The sequence below is a fragment of the Martes martes genome (assembly GCF_963455335.1).
Source record: "Martes martes genome assembly, chromosome: 12".
Lineage (NCBI taxonomy): Eukaryota > Metazoa > Chordata > Mammalia > Carnivora > Mustelidae > Martes > Martes martes.
The window spans coordinates 45380688-45399747 of NC_137900.1; the positions used below are offsets into that span (position 1 = coordinate 45380688).

The window sequence follows — 19060 nt, forward strand, 5'->3', positions numbered from 1 at the left end:
AAACTCATAGTTATATGGTTAATTAATCTTCAACAAAGGTGGGATGAATATTCAATGGGAAAAGGACAGTCTCTTCAAAAAGTGGTGCTGGGAAAACTGGACAGCTACATGCAAAAGAATGAAACTGGACCACTTTCTCACACCATACACAAAAATAAACTCACAATGGATTAAGGACTTAAATGTGAGACCTAAAACCTAAAAATCCTAGAAAAGAGCACAAGCAGTAATTTCTCTGACATTGGTCATAGCAACATTTTTCTAGGTATGTCTCCTGAGGCAAAGGAAACAAAATCAAAAATACTACTGGGACTACATTAATTTGAAAATCTTCTGCACAGCGAAGGAAACAACTAAAAGGGAACTTACTGAATGGGAGAAGATATTTGCAAATGACCTCTCTGATAGTATAAAAAAAAAAATAAAGAACTGATACAGTTCAACACCCAAAATACAATCCACTTAAAAATTGGGGAGAAGGAGCGCCTGGGTGGTTCAGTGGGTTAAAGCCTCTGCCTTCAGCTCAGGTCATGATCCCAGAGTCGTGGGATTAAGCTCCACATTGGGCTCTCTGCTCAGCAGGAAGCCTGCTTCCTCCTCTCTCTCTGCCTGCTTCTCTGCCTACTTGTGATCTCCACCTGTCAAACAAATAAATAAAATCTTAAAAAAAAAAGAAAAGAAAAGAAAAGTAAAAGCCTGTTTAAAAAAAAAATGGGGAGGGACACCTGGGTGGCTCAGTGGGTTAAAGCCTCTGCCTTCAGCTCGGGTCCTGATCCCAGGGTCCTGGGATCAAGCCCTGCATCGGGCTCTCTGCTCAGCGGGAAGCCTGCTTCCCTTCCTCTCTCTCTGCCTGCCTCTCTGCCTACTTGTGATCTCTGTCTGTCAAATGAATGAATAAAAATCTTTAAAAAAAAAAATGTGGAGAAGACATTAACAGACATTTTGCCAAAGAAGACATCAGATGGGTAACAGACCCATGAAAGATACTCAACATCACTCATCATCAGGGAAATGCAAATCAAAACTACAATGAGATACCACTTCACACCTGTCAAGATGGCTAAAATCAAAAACGCAAGAAACAAGTGTTCTGAGAATGTGGAGAAAAAGGAACCCTCATGCACTGTTGGCGGGAATGCAAACTGGTACAGTCACTGTGGAAAACGGTATGGAAGTTCCTCAAAAAGTTAAAAATAGAATTGCCTTGTGATCCAAAAATAGAATTGCCTTGTGATCCGTTAATCCCACTACTGGGTATTTATCCGAAAAATACCAAAACACTAATTCAAAGGGGTACGTGCACCCCACTGTTTATTGCGGCATTATTTACAATAGCCAGGATATGGAAGCAACCCAAGTGTCCGTCAATAGACGAACTGATAAAGAAGGTGTGGTATATAAATTTATATAAATAATAAATATATTTATATACCATACCTTCTTTATCATATATTCTATATATAGAAATATCTGAGATATGTATACACACACACATATATATAATGGAATATTAACACGTGTATTTGTCTATACACCTTTATCAGTTCATCTATTGATGGACACTTGGATTGCTTCCATATCTTGGCTATTGTAAATAATGCTGCAATAAACATAAAGAAATCCAATAAACACATAGAAATATGTGAGATACACACACACACACACACACACACACACACACACACACCAGAATATTACTCAGCCATAAAAAAGAATGAAATCTTGCCATTTGCAATGATGTGGATGGAGCTAGTGAGTAGTATGATAAACAAAATAAGTCAGTCTGTTGGCCCTAGGCTGACAAGAGACTTTTTTAAGGAGAGAAATGAGCCTTATATTAATTTATGTTCAAGTGTAAAAAAATAATAGTGGTAAAACTTGATCTGCTACAAATTGGAATTTGAAATAAGCAAACTGCAGTGTGGAAGAAAACCTAACAGATGAAAGTGATTTATCAGAAAATGAAAAAGCAAATGATAGTTGCTCAGCTATTTTTATTTTTTTTAAAGAAAAAATTTTTATTATGTTAGTCACCATACAGTACATCATTAGGCTTTTTTAAAAAGATTTTATTTATTTATTTGACAGAGAGAGACAGTAAGAGAGTAAATACAAGGAGGGAGAGTGGGAGAGGGAGAAGCAGGCTTCCCATTGAGCAGGGAACCCAGCTCGGGGCTCGATCCCAGGACCCTGGGATCATGACCTGAGCCAAAGGCAGACTCTTAACGACTGAGCCACACAGGCGCCCCTACATCATTAGTTTTTGATACAGTGTTCCATGATTCATTGTTTGTGTATAACATCCAGTGCTCCATGTTATACGTGCCCTCCTTAATACCCACCACCAGGCTTACTCATCCCTCAACCCGCTCAGCTATTTTAGAAAGATAGACTAAACTTAAAGCCAGAAACTACTAGAAAATGTTGAGGAATCTTTCACAGAGGAACCAAGTGAAGTATTTTCATATCCTTATTTTCTCCCTTCAGTACTCTGGACTTGCACAAATTAGCCCTCTCAAATCTGAAAATTACAAAGCAGCAGTGGAACCTCTGGAAAGCTCTACTGAACATTTGACAACTCAGTTACTGGAAATGTTGGTTGCAACATAGGACTATACAAAAAGAGAGGCCTGGGCTACAAATCAATCTTTTGCATGCTGTGTTTCACGTAGTAAACTATTCAATTCAAACGATTATTCTTTTGTTATGATTGTTTCCCAGTACAATTCCATCATTAATAAATGCTACAATTGAAAAAAAAAACCAACCCTAAGATAAAAGTTGCACTCTGAAGTAGATTTTTAGGTCCTTTTTAAATAAAATGAACTAACATACATGAATAGGGTATTGCAGTATTTTTGTAATAGTGAAGAATTAGAAGCAATCTAAATGCCTGTTGGTAGCTGATAAAAGTGCATTATAATATATTAATATAATGTGGTACTATAGTACATTTAACATGGGTAAATTGGATCTATATTTATCAAAATGGAAATGCATCAAAAGCAAAAGCTGAGTTAAAAGAAGGAAATTGATTAATAGTATGTCATATATATCAAAGTATGTATTCTCTAAAATATAAAATTTTAAATCACATAATAGTACAATTTTTATAGATATATGTGTGTGTATACATACACACGTGTAGCCACAGTAATAGTTATATGTAACTATACACACACACTCACACACACATAGTATTAAAGCACAAAACAAATATACACACCAAATTAAATAAGGAAACTGGTTATTTCTGGGGAGGGAGGAAAGGTCGAATATTGTAAGAGAGAATATTATTTACAGAACATTTTTTTCACAAAAATAAAACTTTGAATTAAATATGACATAATATTAATGTTTTTAAACCCAAATGTTTGGCACATTAATGTTGGTTATATTACTGTCCATACTTTTGTTATGTTTGAAATAGTCTTTCTGTTTTCAAAGACCCAGTAAAGCCACTTCTAGTTGAAAACACTAAAGAGATCTTACATATAGGCACATATGTTCACTATAGCATTATCGATAATTATGGAAAATGGAAAACAACCAAAATATCAGATGCTATAGCTATATAGCCAAAAGTTCCAAGAACTTCAATATAAAGGAAAATTATTTTAATTAATAGAATACACCGTATTAAAAAAAATACACCATATTTTCAAACCATACACAAAAATCGATTCTAGATGACTGCAGGCTTAATTGTAAGGTTGAAGTAATAGAGCTTTTATTTATTTTATTTTTTATTTTGGGGAGGAAGGAAAGAGAAGAAAGGAGGGAGAAGGGGCAGAGGAAGAGAGAGAATCTTAAGCGGGTTCCACACCCATCTCAGAGCCTGCTCATGACCTAAGGCAAAATGGAGGGTTGGATGCTTAATCAACTGTGCCATGAGGGGCCCCATGTTAAGTAATAGAGGTTTTAGCCACTCCTGGGTGGCTCAGTGGGTTAAAGCCTCTGCCTTCAGCTCAGGTCATGATCCCAGAGTCGTGGGATCGAGTCCCACATCAGGCTCTCTGCTCCGCAGGGAGCCTGCTTCCTCCTTTCTCTCTGCCTGCCTCCCTGCCTACTTGTGATCTCTGTCTGTCAAATAAATAAATAAAATCTTAAAAAAAAAAAAACCCACACAAAATACTGTTTAAAAAGAAAAAGAAAACACAGAACTTCTGTTTGTGTAGTAGACATAGGTTTCTTAAAACAGATTAAATATAAACTAAAAATTGATAAACTGGACTGTATTAAACCCAAGAGCCTCTGTTTATCAAAAGATGTCATTAAATGACTTAAAAAGCAACATTCAAAGTGAAAAAAGATATTTGCAGTATATATGTCTACCAGAGGATTAGCATCCCGAATATCTGAAGAATTCCCATGAAAAATTAAGTAAAGGTAGAAATAATAGAAAAATGAACAGAACGCTTGAATAGATATATCATGAAAGAACACATCCTAAGGGCCAATGGACATATGAAAAAGTACTCTATTCAGTTTGTCTTTTTCTAGTTTTAGTAATTGGGAGCTTCATTGTAGATCTTTTTATTCTTTCTAATATAAGCGTATAGTGCTATAGAAAGTCACATAAGCATTTTGTTAGCCCCTCACATTTTGAAATGTACTTTAATTTTTTGTAATTCAAACTATTTTTTACTTCCTCTTGGAATCTTTAGAGAAAAAAGGTTCTGAAAGTTTTAAGTTGGGGTATTTCCTCAGACATCTTTCTGGTATTGATTTCTAATTTAATTTTATTGTGGCCAAAAGATACTTCTAATGATTTAGATCTTTTTAATTTTGCTGAGAATTGTTTTATGGTCCAGCATGTGGTTTTATCTTAGTGAAAGCTCCAAGGTACTTGAAAACTGTTATTGGGTAGAATGTTTTATAAATGTCTATTAGGTCAATTTTTTTCATAGTGCTTTTCAAATATTCTGTATCCTATTTTCCATTCACTTTCTCTATTGATTGCTGAAACAGGTGTTTTTAAAATCTCAGTTTAAATGTTTTCAGGTTTTTATAAACACTGTTAGTGCATGTTTCAAGTACCTTTTACCAGAGACTTGTTTATCCCTACTCATTAGATGTCCTTTTTGAATTCTTTGTTGAATGCTCCTGGTGATCAACAAAGATTCTCCTCTCAAGCTAGCTGGTCCCAATCCTGTGTAAATTCTGGGAATAGTTCCTTTAAGGGCTCCTGTTCTCTGCCTGTCTTGTTTAATTTGGTCCTGCATATATGCAACAGAGTATTTAACTGTAGAATCAAAAGAATGCTTATGCAGATTTCTGTAGCTATTTCTTTTTGTAGATCACTTCTCTGGGAACTATGTGCCACAAATTCCATCATTTCAGCCTTCCCAAACTCCAGTCTCTTTTTCTTCATCTTAGTAAAGCCATTGTGTTTTTCTTGGGACCCCTCTCCTTGCGTTGTGGTCTGGAGAATGGCTCCTGGCAGAAATCTCAGCTATCATTAAGGCTCTCTTTGTTAATTTCCTTTTTTTTGTTGTTAATTTCCTTTCTCTTCGGGATCACAGTTCTCTGCTGCCTGTTACCCAGCATCTAAATACAGTTGTTTCATATAATTTGTCCAGTAAGACGTAGACTTTGAATTGTGGTCCTTCACAGTGTCAGAAACAGAATAGGTGGGCAGTAAGTCAGTCAGTAAATAGCCAGTGTTCATTCTGTAGAAGGGTGCCGACTCTGACAGCCCCTCCTCCAAGCATCCATTAAGATGTGGTTTGTTGGTGCTTAGTTTGACTCAAGAACAGTTGGTCTCTAATATTCATGTATACTTACTAAGAGTAGGGACTGTGTCCATTCTTTCAAGACAAGACAAAACAAAACAAAACAAGCCATAAGTATAAAATACCTCTAAATAAGCAAGAAATAACATTTCCAACAAAAGTCCTGTGTTTGGCTACATTAATGTTCTGGAAGGCGAGGAAAACTAAGTTTGAAATGAGCTACGTCTGTTTTTTTCTTTGTTGGGGCCATCTTATTTCAAAATGTTCTGTGTTCTTAGCTGAATAAAGCACGAACCTAGTCCAAACTTAATTGCTGTGTGGATAGGTGTATGTGTGTGCATGTGTGTGTGTGTGCGCTCCTCCCATCAATCTGGAACCTACCTGAAAAACTGCAGATATAATCGTAGAATCCAAATTTTTTAAAATCCTTATGTATGTATATTTATATTTATATTAAACACATAAGTATACACACCAAACTGTAAACATCAATTTTTCAAGAAATGAGTGAGGAAAAGCAGAGACTACTTGTTTTTTTAATATTTATATTAAGTATAAATATAAAATATACATTTCTTAAAATATTAATGTTATAATTGAATAATTTTTAGAAAGTAAAATATAAAATTATAAAAAATATAAATCTATTTCTTATATTGTTGAATACATAACAGTTTAGACCTGTATCTTCCTGGTAAATCATTCCTTTATCATTATGTAATGGCCATCTTTAATATTTTTTTCTTAGTGTATATTTTATTTTTTATGCTTCTTTAAAAAATCCTTCTCTTGCCTTAGATTGCATGCATTTTATTCATTTCTTTTTTTTAACCTCTTCTGATTTGTAAATTTTATATTTGTTTTCCATTCTTTAAATGCTTTTTCTTGAAATTATACATCATTTATTTGACGAATTGGCACCTTTTTCCTCTCCAACAATACAGGGGTCTTAAAATACTGTAACTCTGATCCTTTCCTTGATCTTATATCATTTTGTTGTTCAGAAATTTAATTCTACTGTATTCTGTCTCTACCTTCATTTGGATATTGTTATATCGACTTTACGTGATAAATGTTGGTTTACTTCCAGGTACACATTTATAGATGTCTTTTCACCATCACTGCCTACCTAAAATATATTCTTTAATAGTTCTTTCATCTAAGATCTATTAATAGTAAACCTTCGAATGTTGAGGATATTATTTTTCTTCTGACCTTTCTTGTTGCTGTGAGAAGTCTCTGTCACTCCAAAGCTCTGTAGTTGTTAAGTAACATCTCTTCTCAATATGGATGATTTGAAGATACCCTCTTTTTCTGCGGTGTCCTGCAGTTTCCCTCTGTATAATTTTATTTCTTCTGTTTGCAATTTGACTATCTTAATCTTTAATTCACATTTTTTCAGTTTTCAGCCATTATATATAAAAGATTTATTTATTTGAGAGAGAGCATGTGTGCAGGGGGAGGGAGGAGCAGGGGGGAGGGGAAGAGAGAATCCCAACTAAGCTCCATGCTCAGTGCAGACCCCTACACAGGGCTTGATCTCATGACCCTGAGAGTATGACCTGAGCAGAAATCAGTGAGGCACCCCTCTCCTTGAATAATTTCTGAGATGCTTTTTGGGCTTCTCATTCAAATGACTTTATATATTGTTACGATTTTCCTTCTTTTTATTTCTTAGTGTTGTCTTTAATTTTACCAGTTTCCATTAGCTTTTTCTGTATACTGTTTAACATGTTTGTTGGGTTTTCAGTCAATTATTATGTTTTTAAAAATACATGTTTTGTCCCCTTTTTTCCTTTTTTTCAAAAATTTTAAAACTCTAATTCTATAAAAACTCATTCTGAATTGTTCTATTATTTTCATTTCCCTGTTGTGCATTCTCTCATTTTGGTGGGGTGTCATTTAGACTGTCACTCATGAACTTATTCATGAGCTTATATAATTATATGAATTATATATTGAATGAACTTATTCATATAATTGATCTTATCTGCAAATTTAACTTTTTTGAGTTTTATTTTCTGTAGTCCTCTTTCTCCTATCCATTCTCTCAGTTGTGGAAGCCTGTCTGTAATGAATGATTGTGTTTGCCTGAACTCTCCAGTGGACACTGGCCATGAACCAGTTTTTACATTACTGTCAATTCTTTAGATCTCTGCAAATGTATGTGGCTTGATTTTGGAACCAGTTAGTATAGGCTTGCCTCTTTTTAATGAAACTCAAGCCAGTTAAACTGCGATATTTGTGTCATACTCAGCAAATTTTTGTCTCCCATCTTGCTGCAGTTAGCCCAGTTTTATCTCTCAGCCATAGTCATGGGCATAAACTTCCATCCCCATTCAGGTCTGAAGGTCTGAGGTCTCCATGGGTGATACTTGATCCAGTCTCTCATTGTGGTAGTTCAATTCCATTTTACTAGTAGGGGTTCTTTGTCTTTTCTTGGCATCTAGAAACGTACTCTTTTTGCTTGCAGTATGTGTATTAACATTACATACCATGATTTTTACATGGTATATCTGTGTGTCAAGAAGTGGTTGGGTAGGGGTACCTGGCTGGCAGTCAGTATAGCATGTAATTCTTGATCTTGGGGCTATAAGTTTGAGCCCCATAGTGAGTGTAGAGAGAACTTAGAAATAAAATCTTAAGGAAAAAGGTGGTTGGGTAACTCAATACCTTATTTTTTTATTGTATAGTCTATGTTTTAAGTAACATGTTTACTTAGATAAATTTAAAAATCACTTAAGACATTTTACTTCCCAGATTCTCATTAAAATTCAATTTTAATTATTAGGATTTGTTAATAAGTGGTATATTTTTCTTTTATTTTACTACTAATTCATATTTTCTTTAAAATCTTCTTTTTTTAATTTTATTTAGTTACTTGACACAGATTCATATTTTCTTAAATATATTTACTATCTTTATCTGTTTGCTACATTATTCCTTAACTCATACATTTTAAATAATTGCTTATTTTGTTAATTTTCATAGGATGAATCTTCAAGAAGAATTGGATAAACTTAAAGTACGTATATCTGTTGATAAGGCAACAATACAAGAATTGAATATGTGTATGGCAGAGAAGAGAGAAGGTATATTTTCTTGTGAGACTAAATATTTATTACAGGCATTTAAAAATTATCTAGTTCTTGATGTTTTGTTTTCAGTTTCTTATAAGAATCTTATCCTTGTCCCCCCTCTTTCTACTGCTTTAATTATTGATATGTCATTAACATTTTTACCTTACATGAGAAAATCAAATAGAACACCTAAAGGTCAGCATTATAATTCATTAAAAATTCTAGTATATGTGCTGCCGAAGCGAGCACAATTCATTAAAAATTCTAAAGAGATATTTGATAAGAAAAAAAGATGTTCGTTTTTCGATTCATTGATAAGGTTTTCCTAGTTATGTTTTTTCAAAGTTGTATAAATTATATAATTATTATACTCAATATTAATAATTCATTTATACTTTCATTTGATAATTACATTTTTCTGGAACTCATTTAGTTCTCATCTATTGTCCTAGAATCAAAATTATAGAGTTAAAAGGAAACCTGGAGATCTGCAAATCTGCCACCTGCCTAACCACTAGCCTAAAATTATTTAGTAAAAGGAATATATCTGTTCCAATTGAAGGGTTATTCCTTTGTTAAAATCAAGATAACTGTATTTATATGAGACTTCAGTCCATACGGTAATACCTCATTAGAAAAAAGTAAATAAGTTTGATAGGACAGAATTTCTTCCTATTTTGCCTCACTATAGCTGCATTGTTACCACTGTATTTTTTAGGTATTGCCAATTTATAATAATTAACTTAAAAATTTATACTTAATAAGTTTTCATATACTGCTCATCTGCCTATTGTCCCAATTACTGTTGTTGTTCCAGTTGCTCTTAGTTAGGTCACTGGTGATTTATCAAGGCCAGTGTTTGACATCATCTGTTTTACACCACTGATTTATATCATATTTCAAGCTTACTCCTTCACTGGCTTCTGAAACACTGGTTTTTCCTTTGTTTTACCTTCTACCACTCTACTGTGCTTACCTGTGTCTTCTCTGATTCTTCCACTGAAACTTCCTTCCATTTATTCCTAAGATCTAAGATTTTATCCTTAGTTTACTTTTCAAGAATAATAACTTTATTGTTCCTGGAAAAATTACACACACTTAGAAATAACTCAAGCAATAAGAAAGACTAAAAAAGACTTAGAAAAACTTCCTAATTCACAAACACTTAAAAATCCAAATTTCAATCTTAAATAATTATTGAATCAAACATCTCTCAATACTTATAAAGAAAGAAGCCTAGTTAGATAAATTGTGGGAAAAGAAAACCATAATGTATGCTACTTTTTATTTTAATTTTTATTTTTTTTAAGATTTTATTTATTTATTTGATAGAGATCACAAGTAGGCAGAGAGGCAGGTGGAGAAAGAGAGCGGGAAGCAGGCTCCCTGCAGAGCAGAGAACCCGATGTGGGGCTCGATCCCAGAACCCTGAGATCATGACCTGAGCTGAAGGCAGAGGCTTAGCCCACTGAGCCACCCAGGCACCCCAGTATGCTAATTTTTAAAAAGATACTTATGTGTTATTTTGTTTGGTGCCAACCAAATAAAAAGAAACAGATGTAAATATGAAGGACTGTTGAACTTTAGGTAAATGTTTCATTACTTCAGTAAGTATTAATTTCTAAAACTTTCCTCCAAGATTAAAAAGAAAGGTTCTAAAAACATTGAAGATGCAATTACTTTGTATTTTTAAAAGTATATATTTCAATTTCAGGGCATGTTAAAAATTAATTCTTTGCCATGCAAGATGAAAATAACAGTTGTTTAAAAAAAAAAACACATTTTATTTTGTTTCCCTCGCATCTTGAGTCTTGTTCATGTTGTAACAATGATATGGCCAGTTTTACAGTCTTGTTTTTATATACAATGGACTCAGTACTCATCACATTTTTTAAAGTCATAAGCTTTCTATCCATGAGTTCTTTATTTTTACTTTTTGGTTAGCAAGATAAAACCGAAACTATTTTAGTTTTTTTTCAAGAAGAAATCAAAATAGCCATATTTGTGAGAACTTAGATGTTTGAAAATTTGTTTCAACAGTCTTTAAGGTCAATGAATAAATTGGCTGGGTATAGTTTTATCATTTCACACTTTTTTTCCCCCTCAGAACTTTCTAGATACTACTCATTTTTAGAATGGAAGGTTACTATAGAGGTGTATTATGTAGAGGTGTCTGGTTTTCCTTCCGTCCTGTGCCTCATGCCGTTCTTTGGATGTGACTTGCTTTTGCTATGTGAATTTTTAGTTTGTTCCACTTGATGTTCAAAAATTTAAATAAAATGATATACTTCTTGATATACTTTGTCCTAAATCATATTTTTGGATTATCCATGTAATTTATAATTTGTTAATTAAGATATTCCTGTATTACAAGGTAATGTATTTTTGCATATTCCATTTTTTTATACTCTCATTCAAGGATATCAGTTGTCTTTATGTTTGGTTACTTTTTTTTTTTTTTTAAAGATTTTACTTATTTATCTGACAGAGATCACAAGTAGGCAGAGAGGCAGGCAGAGAGACGGGGGGGGGGGTGCGGGGGGAGGCAGGCTCCCTGCTGAGCAGAGAGCCCGATGCAGGGCTTGATCCCAGGACCCTGGGATCATGACCTGAGCTGAAGGCAGAGCCACCCAGGCGCCCCTATGTTTGGTTACTTTTCATCTGGGTTTCATGTATATCTGTTTAATTCTTTAGTCTTTGTCTTTTTCTTTTGCATTCAGTTTATCTAAAGACTTTTCCTTCATCAATATTTCAATTTTGAGTGCTCTCCTTCTCCCTCTCCCTCCCTCTCTCTCTCTCTCTATATATATATATATGTATGTATATATACACACACACACACACACATATATATGTTCTTCCCTTTGTTCTTTCTAATATTTCTATTAAATATGTTTTCCGATTCTTAATTTATTGCTTCAACTCTTAAATTCCCACTTTTTTTTTTCCTTTGTAAGTCTTATTATTGATTTTCTGAGCTTTTTTATTAAATTCAGGTTTTTGGCAAGTTCTTTTCTTTCTTTGATTGTGTTTTCTTCCAGACTGGATTTTAAGTCTGTATTTTCTTAAATGTTCATTTCATTCCACCTACTAGAGAGTGTTTCCTGTTCTGGAAGGGGTGATCCAGGAGATTTACACTGATATTTGGCTTTACATGACACCAATCTGGTGGTTCTTATCTTTACCAAGGACAACTTCTGCTGCTCTTCATTCCTTCCTTTAGATCCCAATTTACATTTGGTGTCAGTTTCTATTTTCCTAAAGGATTTCCCTTAATATTTATATACTGCCCATCTGCTGGTGATGAATTCTTTCAGCTTTTATATATCTGTAAAAGCAATCTTTATTTTGCCTTCATTTTTGAAAGATCTTTTCACTGAGTATAGACTTCTTCATTGGCGGGGTTTTTTTTTCTTTTGATACTTAAAAAAAATGTGCTCCACTATCTTCTGACTTAAAATGCTTCCAATGGTAATTCTCCTGTCTCTCATCTTTTTGCAAAGATACATAACATGTAATTTTTTTCACCTCTTTGCTCTGGGGAAAAGGAACTATTCTTGGGCCTGTGTGAATTTTGAAGATTGTTTCCTCTAATCCTTTTAGGTGGTTCTTTTTTGGGGTTGTTTATAAACATATGTGTGTTGATCAGTACTTAGCTGGAGACTTGAGGGGGGCCCTCTGTAGATCTTCAGTGCTCTCCCTATCTCTGATTTGTGTTCTCTGGTACTTTACCCTGCAAACCCGAGCTTCCTTGGCCATCCTAGACTCTGGGGTCTGTCACTGCAATTGAAGATCACCAGACTCCATTTAGTCCTTCATTTTTTGTGCTGTGGCCTGGAAGCTCTCCAGGCAGTACACGGGAGCAATGATTGAGTTCACTCCTTTGTTTGCCCTCTCTCAGGGATGACTACCTTCCATTGTCTTATGCCCAGTGTCTGAGAACCATTTTTTCATCTATTTTCTCTAGTTTTTGTTCCACATGGACAGGTAAATCTGGTACCCTGGTACTTACTTTTATTGTCATTGAATATGTTTTCCCTGGATTAAAATCCCAAATCTCTATGAAGAGTACCCTTTTTCCATGTACCAGATGTATTTTTTTATTTCTTGCTACCTATTTTCCCCTGGCTATTTTTTCAAAGATTTCAAAATTTATGCATGTTTTTAGAAAAAACTCATTACCTTTCCTCTCAAGTCAGTTCTGTCTCCTCTTACTTCCCACATGAGCACTTTAAGCCCCTACCACACTAAATTCCTCTTTACTGAAAATTGCAATTCATACTATAGTGAATCTCTTACAATCCCATAATATTTCTGTTAGGAGTTCAGCTGAGCTGGAGAGAGCTGAGCTGCCAGGTGTCCACGTAGCTGATTTAAGATAATAAGCCAAAGTGAAAGTAACAGTCAAGCCTTTAATCACTTACCATGTAAGCAAGAGGCTAACGTGGAGAAAGTGCCAGCTCCCTCTGTTCTGTCTTCCCCCTAGAACCGCACACCAGTTGAGGATCAGATGGATCAGCACAGACAAAGGTGTTGTCTTACAGCCAAAAGAATCTTGAGCTAAAGTGTCCTGCATTTTTATTGACCTGGGTCTTGGGGGAGAAGGAAAGGGGAAGGTGAGAAAGGAAAAGTACTGGGTACTGAGTCAGATAGATGGAAGAAAAATGTTACCTCCACCTCAGCCACCAAATAAGGAGTTCTTGGCAGAGGCACATGAAGAAGTCCTCAGCCAAAGGACTGCCAGTAAGGAGGTCTTCACATGGAGTCCTAGTGGAGGCACTTAGGCTAGGAACACAGATATGCATAAGAATGTGGTTGGCCAGAGGGCACTTGAGCCCTTAACTGTAACTCCCTTCAGGGACCATAGTCCATTAGCCGTGTACCAGGTCCGGTTGGGGAGGTCAGCTTTCCGTCATGGGGCATACCAGGTAAAGCATATAATACCTATGATCAGGCCTGAAAAGTCAATTAAAAGATGAGGTTTGGAGCAGGAATCCTTGGTCTTTATCACAGGTGCATGAGTGTGTTCATAAAAACACTGTTTATGGTGTTCTTTATTGAAAACTGAAGGCCTGTTGTGAAAACACACTCACAAACAACAGCAAGTGTGTTTTTTTTCCTTTTTGTATGTGGGTGTGTGGATTGGCTGAAGCAGTTCTCCTTGCTGTGGATCATCTAGTCCAGCTCTTTCTCAGGCTGCAGGTAGAATTTACTCTGCTCCACGTGTCTATTTCTGGGCTACAAAGGGACAAGTATGAACATACAGAGCCTCTTAAACCTAGATTTGAAACTGACATATGGTAACTTCTATCCACATTCTTTGGCTAAAATAAGTCATTTTATTAAATACAGCTAGCAACAATTTGTATGTCTTTATCTGTATGAGTTTCTATGGGGGGTTGGGGGCATATTTCAGACTTGTTAGGCCCTCACCCATAAATTTTCTGGAAGTCCTATTGTCCAGCTGCAAGTATCTACTAAGCGTCACGTTATTACTTTCAGAGATTGTTAGGAACGGGCATGACAGTCACACCCAGAGGCTTAATGTCAATATCTTAGATTTGGCCTTTCCTGCCAGTGTGTCTGTGTTAGCTCCTTTGATATGGTGAGAAACACTTTCATTTCCGACCCTGAAAGTACTGGAACGTATGTACTTCTCTATGCCTGTGGCTGCTCCTTTCTGAGCTCAGTTCTTTCCTCTAGAACCTAGTTAAATGCAGCCAGTAACAATCACCCCATTCGACACTGGAACTTCCTCACTCATTGTTACAAATTTATCAGCTACATTTTTTGTCTCCCATATTATGTCAGATGGCAGTTTGCCAAATGTTTGCCACTATATAACACAGGTCGCCATTTTCTCAGCTCCTGGGACATTCTTTGGCACCCACCACCCAGCCCCCAAATCAATGCCATATCATTTAGGTTTTTATTACAGCTGTGTTCACTTACCATTATCAGTTTCTGTACCTGATGGCTTTAGCTGCTGTATAAACAACCACAAAATTTCAATGACTTGCAATAATATACGTTATTTTTTTGTTGATGGTTTCTGTGGATCAGCTAGAGCAGATGTGCTTCAGGCTGCATTTCTGTTCTTTGTCTGGAGCATATTGGGCTCACATGAGTCCACATGTCTCAGGCCCAGTGACTATCTGGGCATATTCTTTTCAAAGCAGGTACTGGAAATTTCCATGGGGAGAGGGGAAATACCTAAGTTCTAGGTTTATAATAGGCACACTCTTATGTATACCCACATTCCTTTGGTCAAAGCATCTCATACGGCCAAGCTCAGCATCAGTGGAGTGGAAATCTGTACTCCACCCATGAAGGCAGAGGAGAGTGGAGTAAGGATTTGCTGACTAATGATCTACCATAGTGTGATATCAGAGTATAAACCAAAAGCATTTGCTGCTTTTCAAGTATCTACAGCTCAAAATACTGAAGCGGCATATTTTAGGGTGGCATTTCCTATAACCCCTCATAATGAGAATAGATTTTTAAAAATAACTTGAGAAAATAGCTAAAAGAATCTACCAGGAAGGGAAAAGGTTGCAGAAGAATTAAATTTGCTCAGGTAATCTAAGAGAATTAAGAGAAAAGAAAAACAGAGAAGGAAGGATAAGTGTAAACAATTATAAATAAGCAATATTAAAAGAAAGTGGAGAGGGAAGAAACTCCTAGGAAGGAATAAAAATCAGAATGAATTTTTATAGTAAAAATAAAAGTAAGGCATTTAAAACTAAAACATTAGAAATAAATCTTGAATGGGAGGAGAATCAAGGTACAGAGTGGGTTTCTTGCTCCCCTCCATCACTTGGGCCTAGCTACTTGAGTATTCTTTGAAAAACCTGTGAAGGTAAGAAACTAAAGTGAGCATGGTCAACCCATCCATCAGTGGACTTTTGCACACATCCAGAAACACAAAACAGCAATCAAAATCCATTTTTAAATCAGTCTTTGGCATTTATTTTATTGGAGTTATTTTATTTTTATTTATTTATTTATTTATTTATTTTAAGATTTTATTTATTTATTTGACAGACAGAGATCACAAGTAGGCGGAGAGGCAGGCAGAGAGAGAGAGGAGGAAGCAGGCTCCCCGCTGAGCAGAGAGCCCGGTGCGATGCTGGGCTTGATCCCAGGACCCCCGGATCATGACCTGAGCTGAAGGCAGAGGCTTTAACCCACTGAGCCACCCAGGCGCCCCTATTGGAGTTATTTTACTATTTTTAGCATCCTATGCTCTTTGAGCATAGAAATAGTTTCTTATTTTTAAGAGTAAATATTTCACTTAGAACTATAGCAGATATTTAAATGACTTGAACAGCTGAATTGTATTTGCATATTATTTCTGTATTGCTGAAAGAGTGTTGTAAATGAATTCAGCACCATGGTGTTAGGGGACTAGAAAAAGAAACTTGGGAACCAATAGATTATTATCAAGGTAAAGGTACATATTCCCCAGGTGGCAAATTCTACCTATTCTAGCTTTTATTATCCTTAGGATAGTGTTCTATTTATTTCATGAATGCAGAAGTTTTAATTGGATATGTCATGTTTCAAAGACAAAAGAAATGCCTAATTCACTCTAACAAACTTGTTAGTCACTGTTTATACCAAGAGGATTTCTACTCTACAGAGAATAATATTGTTTTCTTTTTCCTTTGTTGATAAATCAAAGTTTTACACTGACCTACAGCAGCCAAGCATACTTTAAAGCAAAATCACCTCAGTCTAACACAGATATGTATCCTTTTAGCTTTATGTATTCTTTTTTGCCCTTCTTTTGATTCCTTAAGAAATGCTGTATCCTAAAACTAATTCAGTAAGAAAATACTAAATTTGTCACAATAATTTATTTGATTAGAAGACATTTATTTATAATTTTTAATGTATTTAAATTTTACTAGTATTAACTGAAATTTTATGATTTTTTTTCCTTTAATTTTGATACGTTGCTTGTATATTTTTGCTTGGTTGAAAAGGTTTTGGTAGTCACTGGCATGGTCAGTATAGGAATTACTTATAGAAACAATTTCACCTCTTATCTGGGTTTCTATGTGTTGTAAAGTGACAGTTTTTCTGGAAATGTGATTTTTATGGTTTACTCTGCTGAGTGCATGATCTTTTACATGAAAAAAAGGTGGTGGTAGGGGCTGTTACAGTTTCAATCCACCCTAATTCGGTTAGTGTTTGCTTTGTTCAGCAATCACTCTGATCCTCCTGGCAGGGAACAAGATCCAGAGAACAAAACTAGTAGTGACTGTATAGATAAGAAGGCAGTGAATTCTGCTTTTAAGGCAAAGAGGGAATAGTCTACAAAAGAATGAAAATAGGAATAAAAGTATAGCATTGTTAACCTGAAGATCTGTTGTACCTTTGAAAATCTTACACTGGGGAAAAAAAAGACACTACAAAGGTACATAATTATGTGATTGAAAATCTTGGAAAAGGTCACCATTTAGTTCTCAGCCAAATAGTCAGCAATAAAATAGACTAGATTATTCATAATTGAGAAACTTAGAACCCTTTTCCTTAAAATGACAGGCCAGTTTTTCAGCAGTATATGAGGTACCATAATATATTATTTATTCTCTCGCAGAACAACTCTGTAGATACGGTGAAGATGATGGGGTCAAGAAGAGTACTCCAGAGAAGAATGGGAAAGAAATGTCGGAGCAGACATTGCAGAAGGTAGTCTAATCTTTAAGATATTGAGCTGAGGAAGTTAAATCTGGATTTTAACATAAAGGATTGTATTTTAAAATGAAGTCTCATGAACTTAAACCTTGTGTGAATCCTTAATTTAAATTCATAATTCAAAATCATTCGCTTGCCAGAATGGGTTAAAAAAAATCAATGTTAGTGAAATAAATGTGGAAAACACTTGTGCTTCTGTTGACATAGATTAAAAATATCTTCAGAGATGAAATGAAGAACATGACAATGGAAATTATAAAAATTTATACTATATGTGCTTATTAGTTATAAATTAACAGTTTCACTTTAAAATGGGACATGATGAGACTCTGTTATACTTCAAAAAGCATATATATTTGCAATATTTGAACTATTAAAAGTGAGCATAGTTTTACCTTCAGCGAAGTAAAATGATAATATGTTTGTAATTTAATTTTAAACTTACAAATATACATGACTTACCTCATTTTAGATAGAAATTTATGCCCATATAATTTAGGATCACTCTCCCTGTTTTAACAGACCTACTCATATAAACCCTGCAGTCACTTTATATCATCCTGTAATTAATAATAAGATGTTCTTTAAAAATCTTAACATCTATCTTTATAATTTTATACTTAATTCATATTTTTATATGTAAACACAAGATCCATTAAGTTGACTTGATTTCATTTTAGCACTCATTATTATTCTTATAAAGAAAATATTTTTTAAGGTTTATCCCGTGCCTGGTTATCATTTGCTATGCTGGATACTCAGATAAAGCTGGAAATACACAAATACATAAACATATATAAACAAAAATATTAATGTGACTACTTATATTTCTTGCATCTGTGACTTGACTTATAGGAAATCTAGTGACTTACAACAGATGATGTGATCTCTTCTACTTCTAACACTTGCCCAGCGTCAGGTAACAAAGGCTGTTGTCTCATTATTACTGAATAACACATAACAGGTTAATACAACATACAGAATAAGAAATACTCACAGTCATTTATCTTAAGGCAAAACAAGTAATTGAAATAATATATGCATTATCAGCTGGAATGTCAAACAGTTCACATTAGCTTATCTTCTTTGTTTCACAGTGACATTTTTGTTTGCTGGGGTTTCTATAATTTTTCTATGACTACATAATACCATACTACTACCTACTATTTCCTTAGGGTAGAAACCCTAAAGAAATCCATTATTTCATTCCAGCTTCCATAAATGGCTACTACCATAGTCCTGAAAAGCCAAGAGGAATTATTTGCATTGGACTATCACTAATTTGTCACTTTTTAAAAATATTAACCTAATGCAGTTGTACAAGTCATGATTTAACCTTTTTAAGTTGGGTTTCCTCATTTTAAAAGGATGTATTGTAAAACTCATTCAAAATAGGTTTAAAAGATAGCAACAACATGAAAACAATGTTTATATAGTAGAAATAAAACATACAAAATTATTTCTAATAATATATTAACATTTCACACTGTTATGGCATGAATGGTATGAATTGAGTCCCCCCTCACCCAGTTTTATTATGTC

General features: G+C 34.7%; 1 protein-coding gene across 5 annotated transcripts in view; it reads left to right on the forward strand.

The window, feature by feature from the left end:
* Nucleotides 1-19060, forward strand: part of CNTLN (centlein) — a 276063-nt gene that overhangs the window by 166647 nt on the left and 90356 nt on the right. For all 5 annotated transcript variants that reach the window (XM_080819727.1, XM_080819729.1, XM_080819731.1 and 2 more), the window contains 2 exons: nt 8727-8827; nt 17421-17512. In XM_080819727.1, the coding sequence (XP_080675853.1) occupies nt 8727-8827; nt 17421-17512 (193 nt within the window). The remainder of the gene's footprint in view (nt 1-8726; nt 8828-17420; nt 17513-19060) is intronic.